Source organism: Idiotropiscis lumnitzeri, chromosome 1, assembly GCF_059441095.1.
Source record: "Idiotropiscis lumnitzeri isolate Australia: NSW breed Sydney's pygmy pipehorse chromosome 1, RoL_Ilum_1.0, whole genome shotgun sequence".
Taxonomy (NCBI): Eukaryota; Metazoa; Chordata; class Actinopteri; order Syngnathiformes; family Syngnathidae; genus Idiotropiscis; species Idiotropiscis lumnitzeri.
Genome location: NC_142391.1, coordinates 46,255,084 through 46,282,450, shown reverse-complemented (window position 1 = coordinate 46,282,450; position 27,367 = coordinate 46,255,084). Strand labels below are relative to the sequence as shown.

The following is a 27,367-nucleotide window of genomic DNA, read 5'->3' as shown; positions in this document are numbered from 1 at the left end:
ATTAACAATGCAAAATGAAGCAAATCGCTATTACTACTATTGGGGCAAAATTTTGCAATTTTAAAGCCGGTTACACATGCAGCCAATCAAAAAGCAAGGTAGTGAGGCGACAAGGAAGTCACAAAATCAAAAAGTCATGGTGCAACAGCATGTCAATCTCCACAGATGAATGAAATAGGTTCTTTTGTGAAAAAAAAAAAAAATTACAAACTACTGCCACTGCTTCCCGATGTTTATCTGAAATCACACTTAATCTCAAGAGTTTCTTGTGAGATGACCTGGACCTAGAAATATTCATGAATCAGGTAGAGGTGGGCGTTTGTCAGTGCAGTCTGTGAGTTGTTGTCAGTATTTTAGGCCCACTCAGTCATTCCAAGAACGGCGTCGAGGATGAATTTACCAGTATTAAGTTACACGCAAGTGCTGCACACCTGACATAGCCTAATAAATAAAACATAAAACAGTGTTGGAAACCTTTTGTGCCCACAGACCATAATGACATGTGTCCCATATTTTTAATTCACCGATCACAACACTGTACATGTGTCTTTTTCTTTTTCAAATAATAATAATAACACATAAAATTAAGAACAAGGAACTCCTTAGCTCTGCTACAGAGAAACACTGTTGTTTGTCTTGAAGTGGGGGACGCTACCACAAGTGTGACAAGCAAACATTCAAGGGATTCTCAAACCGAAAAGTGAATACACACAAGAACTGCAAATGTATTTTTGCTTGCCAAAGAACAATTAACTAACTAAACATTTTTGTCGATGAAATTTCAAGTATTACCCTTACAAAATATTGTGATGTTTCATGTCTGCCCACAGATTAAGTAGTTTGCATAATGAAGATTTAATTACAATGTTGTTTTCTTTCAGAATCATTCGCAAAGGCATTCGCTGAATATTCGTTGGTTTTCGAACATTTACTATGAACGAAGTATCATTTTAAACTGTATTACCAAGATGATACCTGTAGCGTTAACTTTAAAAACATTTTCTAAATTATTTGCCAAAGAATTGATAGTTAAAGCCCGTATCTCACCGTGTGTGTGCACTTAGTGAATGTTGTTATTTTGGTCTGGGTTCATTCAATGTTGCAAACAGTTGCAAAGACATTTGACAGATATTCCCAAACTAAAATAATTGTGATGAATATTTTTTCATAATCGAGCATCCCTATTTAAGCATAATAGTTTGTTCAACTATTGTTCAAATTATTGTAAAAATGGGTTTGGAACCAAGAAAACGTATTACATTTTTATTAACCACAATTGGAAAATTTTGTTCAAATTTTACCAAGAATCCTGGATATATTTTCTGGGCTCCTTTTTACTTAGGTTTATTCCTGCTTGTATTTTGAGTATGTTTTGCATTTTATTTTATGAAACCTCAGTAACTGAAATAATATTACAAAAATTTTTAAAGTAACTCATTATATTACTTGGTTACTGCCAAAATGTAATATATTACTGGACCGCGTTACCTCCCCAACACCCTTTACCACAAAGATAATGGAGATTTTTTTGGGACTTGATAAATAGTCCTTGACGTGTTTGTTTACATACGTCATCAAAATCGACTCACACTGCTTTGTCGGTGCTTCTTTCACTCTTTTTGTCGCTGCACAAGTTGGCACTTACTCATAGACCAACTCGCCAAGAAAACCATTCTGTTCCTTCTGAATGCGAGATTCAACTTCTTGATGGTTAATCCGCTCCATACCCCCTGAAAAGACATTACTGGGGGCAGTGAGGCATGTGATTGCCCTGCAGTTGGAAGACACCTTCCTCCTAAAAAGGGGGACCTCCACTCCGGTCTGCTAATCCAGAGGCACTGCCCTCGATGTCCATGCGATGTTGCAAAGGCGTGTCAACTAGGAGAGCCCGAAAACATCCAGGATTTGAAAGAACTTTGGGCGGATCTCACCTAATCTACGGGGCCCTGCCATCCAGGAGCTTTTAAACCACCTCAGTGACTTCAACCCCAGGGATAGGAAAGCCTGCCTCAGAGATCCGAGATTCATGGGAAGGCATCAATGGCATTGAGGTCTTTGAAGTATTCTCCCAACTGATTCACAACGTCCCAAATTCAGGTCAGCAGCGGCCAATATCTACTCTACACAGAGTGGATGGTACATTGTTTCTCCGCCCCGATACGTTGGATGGTGGGGCAGAATTTTTTCGTAACCATTCGGTAGTCTTTTTCCATGGTTTCACCAAAGTCCTCCAATGCCCAAGTTTTTTTCCTGGGTGAAATTACTGGCTTCCCATATCTTCACTCATTTCAAAATAATGGGCGAGAGTATCTACAACAGATGATGAGGCAGGAGCCTGGCACGAAGGTTAATCAAACACAAATTGAAATACAAACTCAACCAAAAAAACAGATGCCATTAATGCCATCGGCGCCCCACTCAACACCGCTGGATTTAACTCCTTCCTCACTCTGCCAAACATCAACAACACTAGACTCTATGCTGACCCTGAATGACTCACAGAAGTTTACAGATAAGATGAAGAACCTTCTCAATACCGGAGTACAACTAACACCTCACCCATCACACTTTTTCTCACTACTGAACCTGACTGTTTGACCGTACCCATCCGAAGACTCACCAAAGAGCTATCCACCTGCTGACCTTCCTCTTCACCCATGAAGGATTTTAACCCTAGTCCTGTTTGATATGCACTGGGTGCAGACTTCTAATATCAACCTTGTGTGTCTTCAAAATAATGCAGGCATCTTGGAAAGTAAACATTTTGAGGAATCTTTTGCTATCACTGGGATTACAAGTGACAGAAAGTTAGCCAAAGAAATGGAAGATATGTCAAGAGCTACAAACCTCAACTTCTGAACAAACCATTGTAACGTAGAATTAGGGCTGGGCGATAAACCTAAAATTTACCGTTACCGAAATTTATTACAATAACCGATATCCTTTACGATCTGCGGCTATGTTCATGCCCCTCTAAGACGGCTACAGTGCGTGTAGTCACATGACTCCACCCATCTGAACAAGAAAGAAAACTGACGACGCGGTCGTGGCTGGCAATTCAAATCTAGAAGCGACTGACACGGCTGACGAAGACGAAGTAACATTAGTTCAAGTTGTTCCTGTTGCGCTTGTCCTGAAAAGAAATTCGACATCTGTCGTTTGGAAATGTTTTGGGTTCCATAAATACGATGTGTGAGCAAAAGAACACGAACTACAAAGTGCGTCGTAAGCACCCAAAACAGCGCGTCCAACCATTTCTTTTTCACCACCTACAACACAACCATGCTGTTGACTTGGAACTTGTGGTAAAACCTCAAAGTGAGAAGCGAGGTTCGACAAGTGACAATAGCCCATAACGGAGGCGACACCATCCGAGAGAACATCTGAGAGGTGGACGTGATAGCCTAGCACTTTGCCAAAGATATCGCTCCTCTAGCTACAGTGGAGCACACGGGATTTAAACGCCTCATGAAAGTAGCGGAGGTACGCAAATATTTTTTGAAAACCGTACTTCCCAATATGGACAACATCGGGACAGGAGCTTAGACATGTTAAGCATTTTGCATCCACATCCGACTTGTAGTCGAGTCGCAACATGGATCCCCGTTTGAGCCTGACTGCGTATTACATAGACAAGTGGCGGCTACTCACCAGAGTACGCGAGACGGCACATTTTTCTGATGATGCACACTTGTTTATTTGGCTTGCATTGACATTTTTTTTCATTTTATTTAGCATTTTGTAGACAGACCACACTAACTCCTTCGCAGATGGCATATTAATATTGTTTACAAAGAGACCTTTACAGAAATCTAGGCCTTTGCACATCGCATTACAGCATCTTGGCGCAATTTATTTGCAGAAAAAGATTTTGCGAGAAGTACACTTTTTCTCCTGTTCTTTGTGACATTGTTCAAGTCATGCAAAGTAAGCTATTTGGAATGTTTATACAAATGATTTTTGTACTTTTATTTTTCATTGAAATTAAAGTGTACTAGTTGGTCAATTAAAAAAAGCAGTTAATATGCATTTCCTGCATTTATTTTGATTTTGGTCCGCGGGGGAAATCTATTGTACATTTACCGTTATCGAGGTAAAATTGCTCAATTTATCGTGATATTGATTTGAAGTCATATCGCCCAGCCCTAAGTAGAGTATTAGATTGCTATGTTTTAATTGATTCGTTTATAGCAGACAATTGTTTCAGGTTCTTTTGTTACCAGATATGTTTTGAGTCTTTCGCCTTCTTCAAAGTGTCACATGATGATGTCTTGTTACTCGTCTTTATCAGCTGATGTTCTCTGAGGGCGTTACTTACTTGTAAAAATGATAGGCAAGTCACATGCCCTGCTGTCCGTTCAACCCTCCAATATGCTGCTCCAGGTGGGAGAGAGGATGAGGCTCCCTCGTACCTGTTGATGGTTTTCGTGCCTCGCTTGTGGATCTCAATGGCCTCCCTAATTTAGCGCTGATGTTTGTTTTCATCGGTGCGGATGACCCTGGCCTTCTCCCAGTCAATTATATGGTTTTCTCTATTGCAGTGGTCGGTGATGGCTGGGTTGTGGTGCTCCTATTGTGCTTGTTCTTTTATTCCTCTTGTTTGTCTTTTTGATGTCTCCTTCTCACACTCCTTCTAGTGTCCTTTTTTTTCTTGTGTTAAAACCCCTTCCTGTCACCCCGATGTATGTTTTATTGCATGATTTGCATGGAATTTCATATATGGAGTTGCATATGTTTTCCGGGTGTATTTTGTCTTTTGGATGCCCAAATTCTGGCGGAGAGTCGTGTGTGGTTTGACCGGTGTGTTAATATTGTATTTTCTCATTATTCTTTGGATACGTTCCGTAAATTGAAATTGCTTACTGTTCCAGGTCCTCCATAAAAAAATCCACGCAGGATGGCATAGATTTGGTCTCTATTTCTGTATGTGCTTTCGACAAGGTGTATGTGACTGATCCTATGCTGTCTACTATGGGGCGGAGAGGTGTACCCTGGTTTGTGAATTTTTGGAGTGCTGTAGATCCTGGGGGTGATATTTGCTGTGGGTACTAAGTGGTTGTATGATTGTTTGTCAAATTTATTTTTGTTGAGAAGTGGTTAAAGTAGAGCTTTAAGTTTTTTGTTTAAGAATTTTCGCAACTGCGGCTTTGCTATGGCTTCCGAGTTCCGGATTTCGTAATTTCCTTTGTGAGGAATCGATCAATAATGTAATATAGTAGTAAAAAATTTAATGCATAGGTTTTTATTCCGGCTGAGGGAATTTCCGTTTAAGAGAGGTCCGTAGGTGGGAATACTTCGTTGCGTATACAAATGCGTATATAGTGCTGCTTTTTGCCCTGGGTTTTGTATTTTTTCACATGCTTGTTCTGTTGCTAAACTGAAATCCTCAGGGGGTATTTTTTGGGGTTGTGATTGTCCACAGTATGCTGCATTCTACCTGTGTGAGGTTGTGGCGTGACATGTTGTGCACCCATTTTTCGTTGACGTGTAAGTGGTTCAATTCTGTCTTCTTTTTCTGTGAGATGAGTGTCTAATTTTCAGATGTGTCGGCTTTTGGTGGCAGTGAATTTCTGTTTGTGTATGTGTCTAAGTGTCCAAGTAGCATTGATACAGTGACCTTGCCGAGGAGAAACTGGAGTTTGACCTGCTCCGTTTGCCGCTATAGATTGCTGCTGATGTTGAGTTTATTTGCTGTGCACCTTATTTGTTCTTTGACCAGTGTCATCCGCACCTTTCTGATTATCCGCTCCGCGTTCCTGGTTGTGATCGGATTTTTGATTTTCAGACTGGTTAACCTCTTCATCCCGGCAGCGCAGACTTAACCTCAGGTTGTTCTTATAGCGTAACATGATACATTTCTGCTGTACTAAATATTCTATATTTTCTTTAAAAATAAAATAGATTGTGTTCAATATTGCTGGCTATAAACGAATCAGTTAAAAACTGAACTTAATACAACTATTAGATCGCAAGTTAACAAATCACTGTTGAATAATGACATTATAATCTATGATCTTGACTTATTTCTCCTCAATGAAACATGGTGAACAGAAGGTTCCTGGAACACTATTAAGAATGAGGCAACACCAATGAATTTCACATTCGAGCACAAATCTCGCAGTACAAAAAAGGTTTGTAAATGGCTATTTCATTGTAAGACCAAAAAATAGTACCAAATCTGCCTCCAACCTTGAATAAATTTTGGTCAAACAAGCAAATGGGGCTGCTTCATTGAAAATTTTAAGGTGGGGGGGCGAAGGAGCCATTTTTCTTTTTAAAAGGTACATTTGCCTGATTTTTGTGCAAAGATTCATGACATTTGTGCATATTTAAACCCTCAAAATCAGCGTTGTTCTTTTGGAAAACAGCGCATTGCCACAGCAACAGCATTTCATGAAAAATCACAAACTTTGTGTTTGAACATTACGAAAGCCTCAACATACTTCCCAGCAAATATGATATATCTGGTCAACCCGCTCGGAAAAAAAAACAAAGATTAACACATGCATTTCCTTTATGTGGGATGACCACGATGATTATACCTTTTTAGACGAATATAAATACACAAGAGACATTTGGGAGTGTTTGGAGGATGTACAGGGGAGTTATTGAATATTTTCTCTTTTGTGGTGATGGGAATATGAAATAAAAATGACAGAGTACCGTTATAAAGTAAAAAAACGCAAGCTTTTATTGATTTATTTATCAATCTCAGATGTTTTGAGGTAACATTGTTTGAAGGCAATCGGATGAAACCTTGAGGACAAGGGCAGATCAATATGACCCCTGTAAATATGCAAAAAAGGGAAAAAATTGGACACTCGAAAATGTAGCTCATTTCCTGTACTTTTTAGCACACAGCTGGGATGGACTTTTTTGTACGCCTCACAGTACTACGCGTGCCTCCCAATTTTCGTAGGTCTCGGTGAAAGGTACTGGGATTGGATTTTGTACAATTTAAAATAATCCAAATTTTCATCAGGCCTGATGAGTGTGAAAAATCTGAGTTTTTTTCATGTATATTAAGGTCCCCCAAAATGTGATTCATAATAGTAATAATAATAACATTACGGTAATAATAACAGAAATAACTAAAGCTGCGAGGAGCTATAAAGGGCAACGTTGGGGTACAGGCACATTGGAAATGTGAAATATATACGAGAAATAACGTGAGGAATGTTCAAGAAGACTTTTTGTGCAGTTAAAGTTAGGGCTGCTTTTGTTGCCAAAGCCACGTCAATGTTTGAAGTAAATTAAAAATGGTCGACTTCCTGTGCAATTTAGTATATGGCTCTAAGAGTCTTTTTTGTAGGTCTTGGCCTTGTACATACTCCATCAAATTTTCAAAAATCTAGGTGGAACGCTGCTTTTTTGAAAGTTTTTAGGGGGGCCATAGCGGGCCGTTTTTAAACAACTGCTCGAGAAACTAATAAAATATTGTGTGCAAAGTTTCATTAATTTTCGTGCATATTTAGAACCTCAAAATAAGCGTTGTTTTTTTGGCAAACTGTGTGAAGCCACGCCCACAGCTTTTCCCGATGATTGATTTCGTATTGTGACATCCTGAAGGCCTAAACACTCATCTGAGCAAATATGAGGACGACCTTGTTAACCTGCTCGGAGAGAAACATCAACGAAAATAACTTGGATTTGCTTTAACCAGTTGGTGGCGCTACCACTACGATGAAACATAAGTTGGTTGTGGTCTTCAGGTTTGGACTATCTTCAAATGTAAAAAAAATCGAGAAGATAGGATCATCTGAGTCATGTTACAGGAGCTTTTGTTGCCTCGCAAAATAATCAGATTTTGCGGTACCGTAATGGCCACGCCCTTGGCTGAAAAGTCACAAAATTTGGTAGAGAGTTAGACCAACATCTTGAGGTTGTTCTGACAAATTTTCAGTCAGATTCGTTCAACGGACTCCGTACAGTATGTTAATATGAAACTTTTTTTTGTTACTACTAGGGGGCTCTATATGTACAGCAGAATATTAACATATCAATGTCTTCGGGTCATGAGACTTTATATACATGTGGAGTTTTTTTAGGAGCATTTGCACGGGAGTTATTATGCATTTTGCCCATTGTGGCGAAGATAATATTGAACGCAAACTTTGAAGCCACGCCCCCGTCATATAGTAATTCGAAAGCTCATAATTTTTGTCCCAGTGTTTGTCCCAGGTCTTAAGATGGTACAGCCGAAATGTTAAAGCAATCGGATGAACCCTCTAGGATCAGGGTGATGACCCCTATAAAATGTGCAAAAATGGGTCAAAATTTGATATTCAAAAATTCATAACTCACTTCCTGTACACTTTAGACAATGGCTACAATGGACTTTTTTGCACGTCTCGGGGTGCTACACAAGCCTGCCAGTTTTCGTAAACCTTGGTCAAATGGGCCGGGATAGTTTTTTATTTTGCCACACTAGGTGGCGCTACAGAGCCATTTTGTTGCCGCCGTTCATGCTGACGTTAAAATATAAAATTTTTCGCCAGGCCCGATGAGAGTTTTCTAGCATGTTAAGGGGGTCAAAAATGTGATAGAATGCGGAGAACATAGAAAAAAAAAATAATTTCTACAAAAACAATAGGGACCTCGCAGCGGTCGCTGCTCGGGCCCTAATAATAATAATGACTAGAGCTGCGAGCGGCTATAAAGGGCCCTCGCAACTCTGGCAACGTTGGGGTACTGGCACGTTGGAAATGTCAAATATTTACGAGAAATAGTGTGTGGAAATTTCTTTGCTTTTGTTGCAAAAGCCACGTCAATGTTTGAAGCAGTGTTGTTTTTTGCATGCATTTTAGTCCGTTTTAGTTAAAAATAGGCATATAATGTTTCCACCCAATAGCAGCACTTTCTAATCGACTACTCAGGATTATGCATTACAAACAGAAAAAAGTGGGAACAATGGAATAATGCCCATTGCTCCAAAAAAGGCAGAGCACCAAAACATTTTATTTGGCATTATTTCACGCAAAGCAACATAGATAAACAAATTAAAAATGTATTAACAACATAGACTTGTAGTAGACTTCTTCTAACACAGTAATACACTCTATCAAACATGTCTTCTTTACTTGTAACAGCTGGCTATATTACCCAAGTAGCCTACCAATTAGACACTGTGTGCATGGACCGTCAAACGAAAGAGTAAGTGTGTGTGAGCGGAGGCAAATGACCGCAGACGTTCGTGTTGCGTCGTGCCGGTGCGAGTGCAAAAATGGGCCAAAATTGGACATTCAAAAATTCTTAACTCACTTCCTGCACACTTTAGACCAGGGGTCTTCAATCCTGTTCCTCGAGGGCCTGTTTGTTTTCAACCTTTACCTGGTGCAACACACCTGAGCAATCGTTATCTAGCTTCTACAGACCTTGCTGATTATCTGATCATTTGAATCAGCTGTGTTGCAGCAGGGAGAGATGGAAAACCTGCAGCACATCGGCCCTCGAGGAACAGGATTGAGGACCCCTGCTTTAGACTATGACTGGAATGAACTTTTTTGTACGTCTCGGGGTGCTACGCGTGCCTGCCAATTTTCGTAAGCCGAGGTCACACGGGCCGGGATTGATTTTTATTTTGCCACTCTGGGTGGCGCTACAGAGCCATTTTGTTGTAGCCGTTTACGCTGACATTAAAGTATAAAATTTTTCGCCAGGTGAGTTTTCGAGCATGTTCAAGGGGCTCAAAAATGCGATCGAACGCGGAGGACATAGAAAAAAAAAATAAGAATAAGAATAATAGGGCGGCACGGTGGCCCGACTGGTTTGCACGATGGCCTCACAGTGAGAGGCAGCATCGGTCGTGGGTTCAATCCCGACTCCGGCCATCCTGTGTGAAGTTTGCATGTTCTCCCCGTGCCTGCGTGGGCTTCCTCCGGGTACTTCGGTTTCCTCCCAAATTCCAAAAACATGCATGGCAGGTTGATTGAACACTCTAAATTGCCCCTAGGTATGAATTTGAGCGCGGGTGGTTGTTCGTCTCTGTGTGTGGCCTGCAATTGGCTGGCAATCAGTTCAGGGTGTCCCCCGCCTACTACCCGAAGATAGCTGGGATAGGCTTCAGCAAATAATAATAATAATAATAATAATAATAATTTTTACAAAAACAATAAGGACCTCGCAGCGGTCGCTGTTCGGGCCCTAATAATTAAAATAATAAGAACTTGAGCTGTAAGCAGCCGCAATGGACCCTCTGAGCCCGAGCCACTTGGTCTACCAGCTCATTAAATACCAGCCATTTTCACTGGAGCAACCCGCTCAACCCCAGCGTTTTCCTGGGTTTTGACTAATATTGCAAGGCTCACAGAATATTGTATTCTAATGCTATATAAACATGGAGCACACCAGAAGAAAGACGAGACTCTCTTCTTTCAACAGAAAAAGAAAAGTTTGTTTCTATCTTTTTCCATTCTTGAGCAATCGGCATTTGAAAATAGCTAAATTTCATGAAAACTCCAATCCCTGGGGAAAAAACTGAGAAAATGAGCTTTTTGTAAACTGATGCATTTCGACCATAATTTGAACTTTGACACTATTATTTATGGTTTTTATGACACCTCAAACATCTAAATAATGTGTGCCTTCTATAAAATAATAAAAAAGAGCGCAATAAATATGTTTTTGATAATAAAATAAGTTTATTTGCACATAACACAAAACAACTGAACTGTTGAACTATGTACAAAAATGAAATACATCAGTGTCATACATACTTTTTTTTTGTGTGATATAAAGTAAAACAGTTGCCTTGATGCAAGGGCACACAACATACTTCACACCACATTCTTGTCTCACTCCGCTTGCCTTTGCGCAAACAGACCCGACACTTTATTTGTGGTCTGGCTTTGCTGGTCCGTGGCAAATAGGCAAGCTTGTGTTTGTCCAAAGGCTGGGCAAGACGAATTGGTGGATCTGATTTGTAAGGGGCCCGTGTATTTTGTCCCTGACCCACAGCACCCTCAACAGTTGCTTCCGCCATGATGAGCGGCTTTGATGTCCATGCGTCTGTAACATTGATCATAAAATCTAAAAGGGAACGTGCCTTGTTTGGGTGTCTGGCTTCAAAAATAACATAAGCGTTGAACATGCTCAACTGAAATAAATATGCAACAAACTTTTTGGGCTAGTTCAGGGTCCTCCGCATAAAGGGGTAATAAGCTGTATTTTGGTCCAATCTGTCCACCCCATTCATGCATGAATTATAAACAACAACACACTCCGGCTTCAATCACGCTGACCTTTCACCTTTCTTCCACACGTCAACCTTCTGCATTTGATCCTTGTGGCAGGTGGTCACCATCTTCACTGTGCGCTTGTCCTGCCATGCAATCACCAACACATTGCCGTTATGGCAGGCAAGTCTTCCCCCGGGCCCCAAGGTGCTCTTTGTGGCCTCCTTTATCATTTGTGGCTCTCCTCTATTTTGCCGAAGCATGCCGCACACATGAGTCTTTGCCTCAAGGTTGGTTGCCATCCAGTGTGACGCCATCCGGAACCACTGCTTCCTGATGCACAACCTGTAAATTACAGAAATATAAACAATTGGAAATATATATTTATTGCTGCATTTTATTGCTGGCGTGTGAAGTTTTATATTATAATTTACCTTTCTTTACACCAACAAGACGAGGAGGAAATTTCTTGCCGCGGGATGCACAATCTGTGAATTTTAGAAAGTATGCATGATTACCACACCATTCAGTATTGTCGTTTCCTCGTCGGGGCTGAGTTACGCTCGCGTCTAACTGCACATTTACACGACATATTCTGCCCGCAAGATGCATGATATGTACAATCAAAGGATGAGGGGTAAAACCACATGTTCAATGCTAACTTGCGAGCGTTTACTTCCTCGTCGGGGAGGAGTTACGCTCGCGTATAACTGCACATTTACGCAACATATTCTGCCCGCAAGATGCATGATATGTACAATAAATGCATGAGGGCTAACCACACGTTCAATGCTAACTTGCGAGCGTTTATTTCCTCGTCGGGGTTTAGTTACGCTCGCGTGTAATTGCACTTTTGCTCGCATACTTCCTCGTCGGGGCTGAGTCATGCTCGCGTCTAACTGCACATTTACGCGACATTTTCTGCCTGCAAGATGCATGATATGTACAATAAAAGCATGAGGGGTAAAACCACATGTTCAATTGTAACTTGCGAGCGCTTACCTCCTCGTTCGGGGGGATCTGGTGAGGATTCTCGGCTGCTTTCGCTGTTGTCCGAAGGCACATACTCGTCGGACATGTCAGGGTCCAAATCCGGCTCAAATTTGTCTTCGCCGTTGGAAGTCTCTGGCGAAGCGAGTTGCGAGCTGCGTGGGCGAAGTCCCGCACGTGAGGCATGCGGGGCCCCGCGGCGGTCGTCGCCGCTCGACTCCGAGGAGTCCGTTTGTGGGCGATGGCGACCATGTGTGACACCATCGCCGTGCTCCTCATCGCTCGACTCCGGCGAGACAATTTGCGGGCGACGTCCGGCGCGCGATGGTCCGGCACGCGACGGTCCGGCACGCGATGGTCCGGCATGGCTGTCGTCCTCGTGGTCTGACGCCGCCGGCGATGCAGGCCGCAAGGCACGCGCAGCCTCTTTAGACGGCTGTTTGGTGTGACGACGACGAAGTGTCATCCTCTCAACCAAAGCGTCTCCATTGCCTTAATGCTTTTGGGAAGCTTTTTTGCACAAAAAAGCATTCCTCGATCGTCAATTGCTTGGAGGATTTCATTGCTAAATGCTGCTAATGCTACTGCTGCTAGTGCTGCCGATGCTGCTGCTAACCGCGCCGCTCTCCACACTTATACCGTCTACCCCAGGATCCCGCCCCCCAATTGTACCTCTGGCGCCGATTCAAGGCGGATCTTTTGCACCTCTGCCCCCTGCTGGGTGATTTTTACATGATTCACAATGCGGACAAGGCTGATTCTCAGTCAGAGGTTGCATCAGACCCTTATGTACACTATGACGTAAAAAAGACAGGAAACGTACTTATACGTCTTTGGTAGAGAGCGCTATTGCTTTAAAAGACGTCTTTTTACGTCCACGGGAGTAAATGAGCTAGAATATTCGAATTTATTTATTTTTATAAATGACCCAATAAACCTCTAAATCATGGAGACCTTTGTGGTGGCCTTGGGTTGTTATATATGTCGCCCAATTTTCATCGACTTAAGGGAAACACCGGGATTGCTTGGTTAAATATTCATAGTGCGCTTGTGAGCCTTTTTTTTTTTTTAAACCTTTTAACTCGCAAAATAACCCTTTGAAGTATAGATTTTTTGCTTTGCCTGATGGGAATGTAAAATTTTATATTTCCACGAATGTTCAGAACATCAACAGTGTCAATTTTCTTAGCAAACTGCATCGACATGGCAACAGCGTTTACGACATAAAAGCAGCATAAAAAGCAATGATCTTACATAACGACAAAAAAGCTTTGCTTTTATTTTTCGTTTTGAATATCTTAAGACAAAACACCCACAGTTTAAATTGACCTATTGAGACCATTCAAACATGGTAAATAGTTGAGATTTTGAACTGTTGTTTGAATGGAAACTCTTGCCTCCGTGCACTCTTAAAAAAAAAAAAAAAAAGTGTCATGTGATCGTCTGTTGACTTTAAATTTGCTTACATAAATGAAAGAGTGCGACAAAAACAGCAAACCACACACGCAAAATTAGAACAAGGTCGTCAATGGGGCTGGTGTGTATGAATTCTGAACATTGGATAAACCTCATATTGTTTGCATTTCCCCTGACAGTAGGGCTGAAGGATTTTAGGAAAAAAATTGAATTGAGATTTTTCTGACAGCTATTGCAAGTTTAATTTGTGATTTTCTTTAAAATGTACAGTTTTACAAACATTTACAAACACGCCAGAAAATTCCATTATACCATTAAAAACAAAAGTTATTACTGTAATAATGCAGACACTAAAGAGGTTTTGTGAGCGGGGCAGTTTTTTTTCTCAAGTTTTTAAGAATTACTTTCCATCAAGTATAATTTGGGATTCATGTGTAATTGTGTATTAAATTATGTCAATAAAATCATTGTCCATTAGCAAAACTAAATAGATTAAAATTCATAATTTTGAGACCTATTATTGTGTAGATCTCAAAATCTCAAGATTCGTATTGATTGAAATGCAACATTTCTGTTCAGAGCTGCTTGCTCTCCACCATAACGTGGTTCTGACCAGACTTTTGTTAAAAGTCAACTGTACACCGAAGCACTTATTTTGGGTCATTCCTGACACTCTAGTTCACTTGAGTGATTAACACGCTTAGCGACCCCTCGCTGACCTTCTCTGTTAAAATACTACTTGTTGGTGGGGTCATTTATTTGTCATCACGCAGCTCGTTACTGCTGCTGTGCACAGACTTGCATGCTGCTGCTGCGGCGCAAGATAGCTTGGTGCCTAGCATTCAAGAAGCAGCAAATAAATTACTCCCGCGACCATGGACGTCTCCGCAACACTTTTTTTTTTTTTTTGGTGGGGTTCAAACCGCAGCTTTGACCATCTCAAAATCGCGTTGTCTGAGATTGCGATTTCGGTCCGAAAATGATCAATCATTCAGCCCTACCTGACAGTACGACAACAAAATCGTTTGTTCATATTCAGGTTCTTAGTAAAGAGACAACAGAACACAAAAAGACAACCAGTTTGTTATTGTTACTCCATTGTTAATATCCCACAGACTCAAAATAGTGACGGACTTTGCAGTGCTGTGTGCGCGCCAACCAATCACAGCCTCCCCGTACGCGGTATCTTTGGATTTTGGAGAAGTGCGCGTCAAAGCGGCTGTGTAGGTGTGGAGCACTCCGCAAGAGTGACAAATTGGCCAATTCGTCACATTTCTGCTACGTGCCGCAGAGGTATAAACCAGGCTTGAGTGACGGCAAACTAACATGCGGTATCTCCAGTTGCGACCCGTTTATTTATTTATTTATGTATTCATTTATTTATTTATTTTTATCTTATTAAATTATTTTGAAAACTTCATGGGTGGCCATCCGTTTACTTGGGCGCCCTGCCCAAATAGTAACATGGTGTGGGAAACTGCTCCTCCACCCACTCCGCGGAGCCCAACCCAATTTTCACATTGCATTTTAATGGCCATAACTTAGACACGGATTTGAAATAACAGGCTGGTACGAATTTTGGCCAGATGTAAAAGAGCATTGTTCTCATACATATGGGTGGGAGTGTGCGATTTTCCCCCCCGTATGTGGGACCCCCAGTAGCACTGATGAAAAATTATGGCTCATTTAAATTGCCAACCCGTGTAATTTAATGTTTGTTTAAATATGAACTTTGTATTTCCTTTTTGGACAATAATGAAACTCAAATGGGGAACACGAGAAACAATCTTCACAAGCTTGTTAATTTTAATTTTGCCTAGTTATCAAGAAAATGTACTCACACTCAATTTTTGTCATCAAATGAGATGAGACCTTGACAGACTCTTTCTTTGGTCTCATTGGACACCAGGTACCATCCTCCTGGAACTTGATTTCATCCACGTCAGAACAGTCATTTAGGATCTCCAAGAACAACCTACACAAAGATAATACATACATTTTAATGGACAATAATCAATTACGACTTAAAGTCAATTAAAGCACACGTGGGTCCTCGGTTTACAGTCACGTTTCAAATCAACTTTATTTATAGACCACTTTAAAACAACCATTGCTGCATACAAAGTGCTGCACATGGAGTAAAAAGAAAAGCTTGTACAACAACAAAGAGTTAAAACAAATAATATCAAAAACAGTAAACATCATAAAACACGAAAACAATGCTGTGTCTCATGCTGAGTCAAAAGCCGTAGAATAAAATTTTGTTTCCAACCCGAGCGAATCATCCGAGCAGAGTGAAAACAATTATTTTGTCAAATTTACCAAATAAAAACATTTTTTTCATGCTTTATCATTTGTATTACAAGTAATTACTTGCATAAAACAAAAATAATTAATTTGGCATTTTTAGCAACTAAGTTGACACTAGGTTTTTAATAACAGGATAATGCAAATATGAAAACGCCTTTTTAAACAATGCACTTAGTGCATCTACGCAATATGGCTGAAGAATGTTCCACAATATGAGTATTTCATATCAGTCAGTATTGAAAATTGAGTTGTTTTTTTTATTATTTAAAATAAGAAAGGTGACTAAAGAAAATGAAAAACTATTCAATTTACTAAAAATCTAATTAAATAAAGCACAACCACCAAGAGGAAAAATACCATTCAAAATAATAATAATAAAAAATCACAAATGTTCTATTATTATTTTTGTGGTCTTATTATTCCCTGACCAAACTGGCGCAAATGTATGACGCAGAAATTATACGCCACGTTTGTTACATCTTGCATCGATTGTGACGTTTTGCTCTCTGGTCTACCCATGTCTAGAATTGAAAACTGCAGCTAGTACAAAATGTGGCAGCTAGACACTTGACAAGGACGAAAAGGTTTGATCATATTACCCCAATACTAGCAAATTTGCAATGGCTTCCAGTCCACTTGAGATGCGATTTCAAGTTTTTTTTCTTTTTGCTACTTACCTAGAAAATATTATACGGCTTAGCACTTTCCTATCTCATTGACCTTGTGGTACCATATGTTCCGCCCCAAAACCTTCACGACCTAATCAATTTGAACTTTTCCAATCACTCGACTGAGACGGACGGCCATGCTGCAGAAGAGGATTGTAGTTGATTGTGGGGTAGCAGTGTTTGGGGAGCGCAAGAGAAGAGTGTGCAAACTGTTGAGTATTAGACGTCGCAGTAGCGATGGAAAATTAAAACAATTTACCCTCGAGGAATGCTTTCGGGGTAAAAAACAAAAGCTTCCAATAAGGATGACAAAGGGAATGGAGTTGCTTTTGATGAGAGGATGACGCTTCGTCCTCGTAAAAGCAAGCAGCCATCAAAAGAGGCTCAGCCTGACTCACGCGGCCTACACGTCACACGCAGCGCTTTGCTGAAGTTCTCCCGCAGCGAGGTCGGCAAATACAAACCAGATTTGGTATCTGACGTGGGTTAAAGCAGCAGAGAACCGTCACCAGAACCACCAGAACTAGTCGGTCAGTCCTAATAGCTTGCTAGTTCCCATTCAAACCTTTGTGACACGTTCTGCTCAGTCCATTTATGTACATCAGTATGCCCTAATATATACCATGAAATTGCCAGTAATACTAATAATACATGTACGGATCATGTGTCCTCTACATGTGGACAAAATATGTCCGGACTTGCGGATCGTCACTCTGGGTTGTATGTGTAAACCGAACATGCTCGGGTTACATATGCATACAAAAATATATTTGATTCGGTCAGAACTCTGCTAAAAACGCTGCTGCTCAGCAGATAAATGTAGAAGAGATAAATGTAACTAAGCAGCATGCTTGTATGTATTTGTGTATGCGTGTGTATGTAGGGGGGGGGGCGAGAGGGGAGACGGGGAAAGAGAGGGAGACGTGGAAACAAAAGCAACAGTAATTTGTGGTAATTCTACATATTTCTATAAATTACTTATTGTGAATTTATCAGCCAAAGAGCTCCTCACATTGTTGGTTCAAAGAAAGGTTGAATAAACATATACATACTTCGGCAATAATAATATTGCATATTTGCAATTGATTATATTTCTGTAATTTACGGGCCTGCATCTCAAAGTGATGGGGATGCCAGTCAAAAGACAATTTCACTGCAAGCACTGGACCACTGAACAGCGGACTTTCTTCATCTGTTTATTACCAATGAGCTGCTCCAGCACATCACAGACGGCACAGACCACTTTGCAGACAATTATTTTGAGGCAAATCCCAGCGGTCGGTCTACACGCAAAAAAAGTGTCATTTGAATGGGGGGGGGTGTATACACACACGCACATACACACCAACACATGCACACCCTGTCACCCACGCACTTTGGTACATAGTTCATTTCAGCAGTTCAATAATGTTTTGTGCTAATCAATTGTTATTTTTTCAAAAACACATTTTTTCGTGCAGTTTTTGTTATTTTAAAGAAAGAACGCATTATTTAGATGTTTGAGCTGTCATAAAAGCCATAACACTGCCAAAGTCTAAATTATGTTTGACATGCATCAGTTCACAAAAAGCTCGTTTGAAAAAGTTTTATTCCCAGAAATTTGAGTTTTCATGAAATTTTACTATTTTCTAATGCAGACTGCTCAAGAATGATAAAAGCTATCTTTTATCACAACAAACCTTTTTTTCTGTTCAAAGAGGAGATTCTCATCTTTCTTTTGGTGTGCTCCATATTTATATAGCATTAGAACACAATATACTGTGGGTCTTGCAATATTAGTCAAAACCCAGGAAAACGCTGGGATTGAGCGGGGTTGCTCCAGTGAAAATGCCTGGGATTAAATGAGTAAATAAAATGGAGTTCACTGAATTTTTTAGGAATCCATATTCATCAGTCTATACATTTAAAAATCATATTGATGAATTGGCTAAAAAACTATCAATACGAAGGAATATTTGATAAATCTAAACAATTGGTCCCATTGGAGGCATTATCTTTGTATTGGTCACTGTTTGAGCCTTATCTAAACTAATCTAATATTATTTGGAATAACACTTATCCTACATATACAGTAATACCCCGCTACTTCGCGGTTCACCTTTCGCGGGTTCAGTGCTTCGCGGGTCTAAAAAATATTCAAAAATTAAAAACTTTTTCGCTCGGGCACGATCGGGGCTCTCCATTCGCTCTGCTCCGCGGGGGCATTGTAGTTTCGCCGAGCGGCACGACGGGGCGCTGGAGCGGTTAGACGGCCGGCGTGCGCCGAAGAAGAGCGTGGGCGAAGAGGAGAGTGGACGAAGAAGAGCACGTTCCCCCGGGCACGATCGGGGGCGACGTTTCGCGCGGTTCGAACCGTACCAGAGCTCCGGCCGGCGTGCGTGGCAGTTAAGCCGAAGAGGAGCGCCTTCCGCCCGGGCACGAGCGGGGCGATATTTCGCTCCGTTCGGGGATCCGTACGAGAGCTCCGGAGGAGGCCGGCCGGCGTGCGTGGCAATTACGCCGAAGAGGAGCACCTTCCGCCCGGTGCACGAGCGGGGCGAAATGAAACCGAGTTCAACCGAACGGAGACACGCTTCGGGGGAGCAGGTCCGGCGTGCGTGACAGTTAAGCCGAAGAGGAGCACCTCTTCCGCCCGGGCACGAGCCTGTCAGTTATGAATGAATAAATGAATAAATGAAGAATGCCACCTTTCATTTCACAGGGCACACCGGACGGCGTACCAGCAGGTAAAAGTCTAAGTAATTAAATAAATACAAAAAGAAGTAATTGAATAAATACAAAATAATGCCTGGGGAATAAAAAAATAATAAGCTTTAATAATAATTAGTTTTTTTTGTTATAACATGAATTTCACTCTCTCTCTCTCTCTACCCGTATTCTATATGGTGTACTGTATACAGGGGGGTATACTGTATACCTGTATAGGTTTTTTTAAGCATTTTTGAAGGGGCGCCGCTACTTCGCGGATTTTCAGTTTTCGCGGGTGGTCTCGGTCCCCATTAACCGCGATAACCGGGGTATTACTGGACTGCCAAATTACTCATGTTGAAAAAATAAGCCATAAGAGCAATATCCTGGTCCAAATACAATTCTACTACAAACTAAAGCTTCCTGAATATTATGTTTTTCACAACCTATGTAGAATGTATAATGTGGTTCACAGGCTAAATACTAAGTGGTGTGAACTCATTCCACTGTACACTTCCTCTCACCCTCACAATACTAGGAACAGGTTGCGCTTAAAAGGGAAATATAGGAAATTAAAACCCAGTCGATTCGGTATATGTCATTGAGGCCCACAAATGGATGATATAAAACAATCTGCTTTGTCTTCTATATTTAAAAGAAATCTGAAGCGCAAGCTACTGGAGAGTTTTGCATCTGATGATTGTGCAGCCTAATGATTTAGATGTTGAACTGTTCTCTTGTACATGGATTACTGAGCTATCAAGGTGATTATATAATGTAAAACGTGCATGAACCAGGTACATCACATCTGTTTTAGGACCACACTGAAAATTTGATTTACATGTCCTTTTTTGTATAAACTGAGTCGTTGCCTAGCACTGCAAGCTTCTTGTAAATTACATAAATTAAACTGATTATGTCAGTGCAAGGGTTAATCTTTTGTTCGGTGGTGCTGTGCTGAAACCCTGTTTATAAGCTTTAAGGCAGTATATTGATTTGTACACAAAGTTTTGTGAAAATAAATTTGTAAAAATTTTAAAAAGAAAGTCAAGCCTGTACTCTTATTCACATTTGATTGATAGGGAGGCAGTTTTGCCTTGCTGAAGAAAGTGAACCAACCCATCAATGATGAGACTTCCATATGTAGCTTTCTTGTCACAGACAGGGCAGATCCAAGTAGGTTTTTTTTCATTCATCTGCAAGTAGAGGGCAGCATCGAAGCACTGAAGGTGAGAGCAGGTCACTGCTCTGCATGGAACCGTAAGTCGCATCTTACCCAACTGGAGGAAAGATTATTCAAGGTTAGTCAGACTGAAATATTAAAAATAAATGCTTGCAAAAGCAGGAACGGCAAAAATGTTTGACATTTTTGTATTACAACAACTTTTACTTACTTTGTAGTACATTTATACAGAAAAACAAATATGAAAACTAGTTTTAAGGGACCCCACTCAGTGCCTTCACTTGACTGATTTTACATATTTTGGAGTTAGGTTACAGTGCCATGCAAAAGTATTAGCCACCTTGATCCTTTCTTCCCAATTTATGGTCATTCATAGAGGTTAAATCTGATCAAAATAGGGTTTGAATCTGATGTATTTAATTTTCAAAAAATTCCTATTCCAATGTGGGTGGCAGTACATCAACGTGCAAGTACCACTCTGTTGACAGGGGTGCGGGGCCCTTAATAGCTGCTTGCAGCTCGAGTTAAAACTTTTTTTTTTTAAATACAAACTAATACCTGAAAAGTCTGAGTGCAAAGTTATTCACCGCTTTTCTCCGAGTTTAGCCAACTGACTCCAGAAGTTCCCTGGTGATTTCTGAATGATTTAAAGTTGAGAATTTCTGATAATAAATAGAGTCCATCTGTTTGTGATCTAGTCTCAGTATAAATGCACCTGCTCCGTAATGGTCTAAGAGTTTTGTAAAAATGATATTGGGGAGCAAGCAGCATCATGCAGTTTAAATAAAAAAGCAGGATTAGAAAATATTTCACAAGCTTCAAATATTTAATCACTGTTTGATCAATCAAACTGAAATGAAGAGAATGGACAACTGCAAACCGAACATCCCTCCAGACTTTCAGTCCAAAAAAAGAAACAAGAGAAAGAGATGCTGTAGTGTAGTGCACAGACATATATTGACCTATTTTGTATCTCTCTTTAGGAAAACCACTAAAACCACATCAATGCCCAAAAACCCTAAGCCCATAGCAGATACTGTACCAATTTTGTATGAAGATAGAAGTGAATTGAATAAAGAAAACTGCAGAAGAGTAAGCAATATACAAACACATATCCTGTATGATGTTGTTAGGAATCCTTCTCTAAGTAGGGTAGGCCTCAACACACTGGTGTGAAGACGGGTCATTTACCTAAATCAGTGAATAAGTCGTAGAACAAACAAGTCTGCGGTCATTCAAAACAAAACAAAAAAATAATAATAATAACGTCTGCGGTCAATCGCCTTGGCTCACACACATTGACACGCTTTCCTTTGAGGGACCATGGCGACGTTTTGATAACAGCAAGCTCTTACAATTAGAGAAGTGAAGGATTGTATTATGATTACTGGCATTATTTGGCAACACCCAACAATAAAACATAAAATACCTAGGTCCTTAGACTATACTAATTGACAGTGCTTAAAAATATTAGAAAACATGGGTTAAACATATAAATGTGGTAACAATTGTGTTTTGCTGAGCAATGTTATTTCCGAGTTTCAGGATATGCATCACGCTCGAGATTTCTCTCACTTACTCTCCCTCCCTCTCCCTCTCTCTCTCTTTTGCTCTCTCTTATTTGTCTAGGCAGACACCACATTTTGAATGTGCAAATTATATTATGCATATCAGATAAACAAAACAAAGCGTTTTGTATTCAGGTTAATAAAAACAAATTAAAAAATCAATTCTAGTGAAGATTTTAGTTTTCTTTAGCACAGAGCATTTCCTCAATTTTATTCATATGACTTAAGACCCTTCAATATAAAAAAAATGGATTGGATCGCTGCAGCATCACAGGAGTGTACAGATAAGCGTGGCAGTAATTAAAAAAAAAAAAAAAAAAATCAAATCTAATCGAAATCGGGAACTGAAAATCGCAAATCGAAACGAATCGGGGCTTGAGTGAATCGTTACATCCCTACTCTGTAGTAATTCTTTACACACACACACACACACCCACCCCCACACGCACGCACACGCAAATACACGTAAAAAAAAAATCATATTGTATCTATATCTAAATTTGAAGCCTGAAATGCAGCCAAAGCTCAAAAAGGTCAATGGAGGCAAATAATTTCACAAGGCACTCGATATACAATTCTTTACCACTGAGGACCCCTTGTGGCAAAAAAGAAAATCAAATTCTTAAGTTTTTAATTTCCTTCTTTAAAATGATGTGAACATTTCATACATATATATTTACCGGACATATGAGGGAGACTCGAAGACTTGTAGTGGCAACTTCGCTGTCTGGATCTGCAGTGAGCTTCTCTTTTACTTGATGACATGATAGGGAAAGAGTACACAATAAAGTTTTTAAACAAGCAATAATGGAAGGAAAACTTAGATTACAACTCAACAAACTAGAGATAGACCGGCAGATACAGACACCGATTATTAGTAGTCATGGAGGCCGATATTCATTTATTGAAAAAAAAAAGGGGTACAATTGTGTCCAAATTTTGAAAGATAAAAACTCCCAAACTTGACTTAGTTTAAATGTCTTTAAGCTAGTGCTGGGCGATATGGCTGAAAACTATATTGCAATACAAGTATGTCATATGGCTCGATATCGATATACAGTAATCCCTCATTTATCGCGGGGGATACGTTCCAAAAATAACCCACGATAGGTGAAATCCGCGAAGTAGTCAGCTTTATTTACTTTGCGTTACTTTGAGACGTGTGCACATATGTTGACAGAGGAGCGGTAAAAAAGCCATCTACATTAACACACACTAGATATAGAGCATGAATTTGATTGTTTTGGGAACGAATTGACATTATGATTTTTTGTTATTTTACATTTTCCGTAGCTCAGAATCTCGATGTGTATCCCAAGCTAAGGCAAGATAGCTGACTGTCGGAACTGTTAACTACCGCCCTTGGAGAGCGGAATGAGGTACGGTAGTGTATAAAATGTTAAATATATTAAAAATGTAAATTATTAGTTGGATGGCAAATTGAAATTGTGTCATTTGATTCATTTATATTTCTTCATTCCTTTGTATTGAGTTAATAGGAGCTGCAAGAGCCAGTTCTTATTGTGCTATATTTTATTTTATGTTAGGAATTTACAAAGATTCATGTTTAGTGCTTATACGTAAACTATGGGATTTTGAATTTAGAATTGACTGTGTTGTAAATAATGGTGTAGTTAATTTGATTATTCTGATTTATGATTGACTGCGCATGCGCGTGTGGCGAAATCCCCCCTGTGCATACAGAGGAAGAGTAGACGATGTGCTTGTCGTGTTCTTCAGTGGAACAAAATAAACGTGAGACAACTGCGAGTTTGTCGGTGGCTTTTTCTTGTCTCTACAACGCATCACGCATCATACAAAGCAACAGCACTGTAACCAAAGATCAGTTGGAGACTAGATGAATCAGTCCCATGTACTGCACCGTTCGTTCACAAAACAGCACAATACACCACAGTGCTGGTAGTTGTGGAAACGAAACAGCTTTTGACCGTTCAGGTAGCGTTCTGATAGCTCAAATAGATGTGATCCATTCATTGTGCTGAACGACATTGTTCACTGTACTGGTTTGTTAAACTTTTAATACAAGAAGACGAAAGAGTTCCTTTGGGTCTGTGTGAGTACTTGAATGAAAGTGAAAGCTGTGGATAAAATGATGTGCCGCTACGGACGAGTCAGAACGACCTTCGACTGAACGCAAGGCTGATGAGTAAAGTGAATTTCTGCCGTTTCAGGAGCGTTGTGTATACATGTTTGGTATGTGAATTATTTGTGAAACTACTATTACAATTTGTGTTTTTATGTTGTTCTGTAGTTTTCACGGTGCAGAATGCTGAACATGCTTGTTCAGAGATAAAAGATTATCGACACCCATTTGAAACTCTCTTCGTCCTTATTCAAAATCCAAGGGGAGCATAATACCACTGTAAAAAAAATCAGCGTAGCTGCGATAGGTGAAGCGCAATATAGCGCGGGATTACTGTATATCGATTTTTTTTTTTTTTTTTACCATTGAAAATAAATGAAGGGCAGAATTCCGATTTATTTTATTTTAAAATGTAACATTTAACCTTCAAAATTAGGTCAACATAAGAAAAAAGTCAAATACTGTTCAGTATAGATTAAATACAGTCTTATTTAAACAAAATTTGCAACGTACTTTGTAAACAATTTTAATATCTTCTCACATCAACAATGCAAATAAACGTAGAACCAATTATTAGAAAATGTGCATGCATAGTGCAAACTATGCAAAAAGTATTTTGTAAACAGATAAATCAGAGGAAACTTAAGGTTCTTTGAACATTTCTTACGTCAAAAAATTGTGTTGTCCAGTCATTTATAGAAATTTAACAAATGCAAAAAAATACTTCTGACAATTAGAGGTGGAAATCTTTGGGCGCTTCACGATTCAATAATGATTTAGGGGCTCCGATTCTATTATAAATCGATTATTAAGGCATCTTCAAATTTATCTGTTTTAATTGACTTTTTTACAACACAATTTTTTTCTCTCATTGTGTTCACTTGCAATTTTTAAAAACACTATTTCTAAGAAGAAACAACAGATTAATTCATTCTCATATTTATTATTAAACTGATGGAAATTTGTGTAAACTGTAAAGTTACAAGGCTTGTGCAATGCTGTAATCGATATGCATTGCCCAAAAATTGCTATACCAAAATAAATGACATTTTGTCCAAAAAAAATCCAAAAACGTTTCGGCTCTTCAATATAAATTTAGATTAATGAACACAAAAACTACCAATGAATTAAAAATGTGCATATACTTCAGCTCGAAAAAGGGCTTTGCTTATTTTAAATGTTTGTAAACATGAAATGGTTTCTCTTGGCTTCCACTCAGCGGTGATGAAATGCGCAGTGAGACGGTGATGAAAATTATTCGGAGGCGACAGACGTCCACGCATTACATGGAACTCCGATCGCGTTTGACTTTGACAGTACGGCCATGACTTCTGTTTTGATTTGGTTGTTGAGTGTCGGAATCGTTGTTAGTAAAATAGCGTTGGAATTGTATGGTGTACCTGGGCTCCAATGTATGCAATAGTCTTCGAAATCGTGTGTGTGCTCGGTCGCCGCGCTTCTTAGTTCTGCATTATTTAGAATATTATGTATTACTTTAATTTACATATTTACAGAATAAAAATGTGGACGTTAGTGAATTGATTGTGGTTGGCCGATGTCTGAATCACGATGCATCTAAAAATTGGAATCTCCCCCAACTCTACTTACGATGAATATTCTGTGCCGTTGTTTCACGTTATTAGAACGATAATTTATCGATACCGTTTTCTATTGATATCCATCACCTGACTATTGCAATACATATCAATATGGAGTTATCAGCCCAGTCCTACTTTAACCATTTCAACCCACCGGTTGCAATTGTGATCAACAAGATTAAGTGAATTAATAGGGCTCTAAATAGATTACTGACTAATATTTTAAATTATTTTGAGTATATATTGACAGAATACAGTGTTGGGATGAAATGTATTTAGTGGTGCATGTTTGGCATAAATTGTCAGAAGACCAAAGCTGTTTACTTCCTGGTTGCACTTTGAGAAGAGGATGGCTGCCTCAAACCATCCTAAAGAAAGGTTAGTAAAGTATGTTTAAATATTCATAGGACAATGATTTAATGTACACATCATCTTTAGGGTGTTTTGTAATTATATTTGAATTAGCAATTTTTTAAATGTGATTGGTGTGTGTGCAAAATGAGCAAACATATGCATGGTCACTATTGTGACCTGTAGGATAGTACACAGTAGCTAGGTGCACACATAAAAATTTCTTGCTGTATCTAATTCTAATCTTTTTTATCTCCTGTAGATTCACTTTGAGTGAAGTTCTTGATATTTTGGGTGTAGGTGATGGTCCCGACAAAGCATGCAACATTGCAGTTATCCCTCCAAGTGAAAAAGATGCCATATTCAGCGATTGTGATGGATCTTATATGGACGATGAGTGGGAGATAGGCTATTTGCCAGCACGGATGTTGAATGCATATTCTGAACATGTCGGCACAGAAGATGACAGGGACAAATTGATTGCAAACGCCCTGTTTCACCAACCATAAGCACTACCTTACATACTTGTGATTATGGAGAATGCATGGCCTCTACAAGTTATGCCAAACAGCCACATGAAGTGATGAAAATTCAAAAACGGGAGATGAACATTATCATTCCTGATGGCCCTACCCTCCCAATTGCCATTACTCCAACACCTTCCACTGTTGAAGAGCCAAGGTCTTCTTACCACGAGGTCCAAACAAAAGAACCTCTAAAGTCCTCTATCCGACTCCAGGCCAAGATGACAGAGCCTCCAAAGGACTTTGGTCACCAGAGGAGCTCTTTCGAGTAATCTCTCATGTCCTCTATCCAACACAGGGAAAAGACAAAAAAACCTCAGAGATCCTCCAGCAGACTGCAAGCCAAGGCTAACGAACCTAAAAAGATATTCAATTGCCAGAATAGCCCATTTGAAGAATCTCTAAGGTCCCCTCACATCCAGAGGCTTGACTCAGAAGTCCCAGTTCCACAGCCAGAGGTGGTGAAAAATAAAGACAGTGTTCAAACGATCAAACAGATCGACGACCTCCAGTCTTCCAAAATACACACTGTACAGTCCAAATCCTGATAATGTGTCAAGCAAAGTTGTCCCGAGCAAATGACCATTTTCCTGCGAATGTATCCACGAACTCAAAGAGAGATCACCATTGAAATGTCCAATCAATACCCCAACACAAACTCATCCAAATGTAGTAGTATATCATCGTGGGTGCTTGACTGTATTTTCAGAATAGGCAGAAAATAAACACTTTATCCCTTAAATTATTTTTTTAAACCACTGTACTTTGTATAAAAATAAATATGTATTGAAAT

At 39.8% G+C, this 27,367-nt stretch overlaps 2 protein-coding genes across 5 annotated transcripts in view; both read right to left on the bottom strand.

Annotated features, from left to right (window-relative positions):
- Positions 1 to 27,367, bottom strand: part of pias2 (protein inhibitor of activated STAT, 2) — a 155,886-nt gene that overhangs the window by 59,204 nt on the left and 69,315 nt on the right. For all 4 annotated transcript variants that reach the window (XM_088303375.1, XM_088303385.1, XM_088303367.1 and 1 more), the window contains exons 8-10: positions 22,678 to 22,751; positions 20,366 to 20,526; positions 15,422 to 15,555 (exon numbers count right to left, since the gene is read on the bottom strand). In XM_088303375.1, the coding sequence (XP_088159501.1) occupies positions 15,422 to 15,555; positions 20,366 to 20,526; positions 22,678 to 22,751 (369 nt within the window). The remainder of the gene's footprint in view (positions 1 to 15,421; positions 15,556 to 20,365; positions 20,527 to 22,677; positions 22,752 to 27,367) is intronic.
- Positions 10,071 to 15,363, bottom strand: LOC148344808 (uncharacterized). Its single transcript, XM_088303433.1, has 3 exons — positions 12,177 to 15,363; positions 11,609 to 11,662; positions 10,071 to 11,519 (listed from the first exon to the last, which is right to left on the bottom strand). The coding sequence occupies exons 1-3, from the start codon at positions 12,628 to 12,630 to the stop codon at positions 11,404 to 11,406; spliced, it is 624 nt and encodes a 207-aa protein (XP_088159559.1). The 5' UTR covers positions 12,631 to 15,363; the 3' UTR covers positions 10,071 to 11,403.

Coding starts and splice junctions, on each gene's coding strand:
- LOC148344808 (XM_088303433.1), bottom strand. CDS start 12,630: ATGACACTTCGTCGTCGTCACACCAAACAGCCGTCTAAAGAGGCTGCG. Junction 11,663..12,176: donor AGATCCCCCCGAACGAGGAG/GTAAGCGCTCGC, acceptor TAAAATTCACAG/ATTGTGCATCCCGCGGCAAG. Junction 11,520..11,608: donor TCTTGTTGGTGTAAAGAAAG/GTAAATTATAAT, acceptor TGTAATTTACAG/GTTGTGCATCAGGAAGCAGT.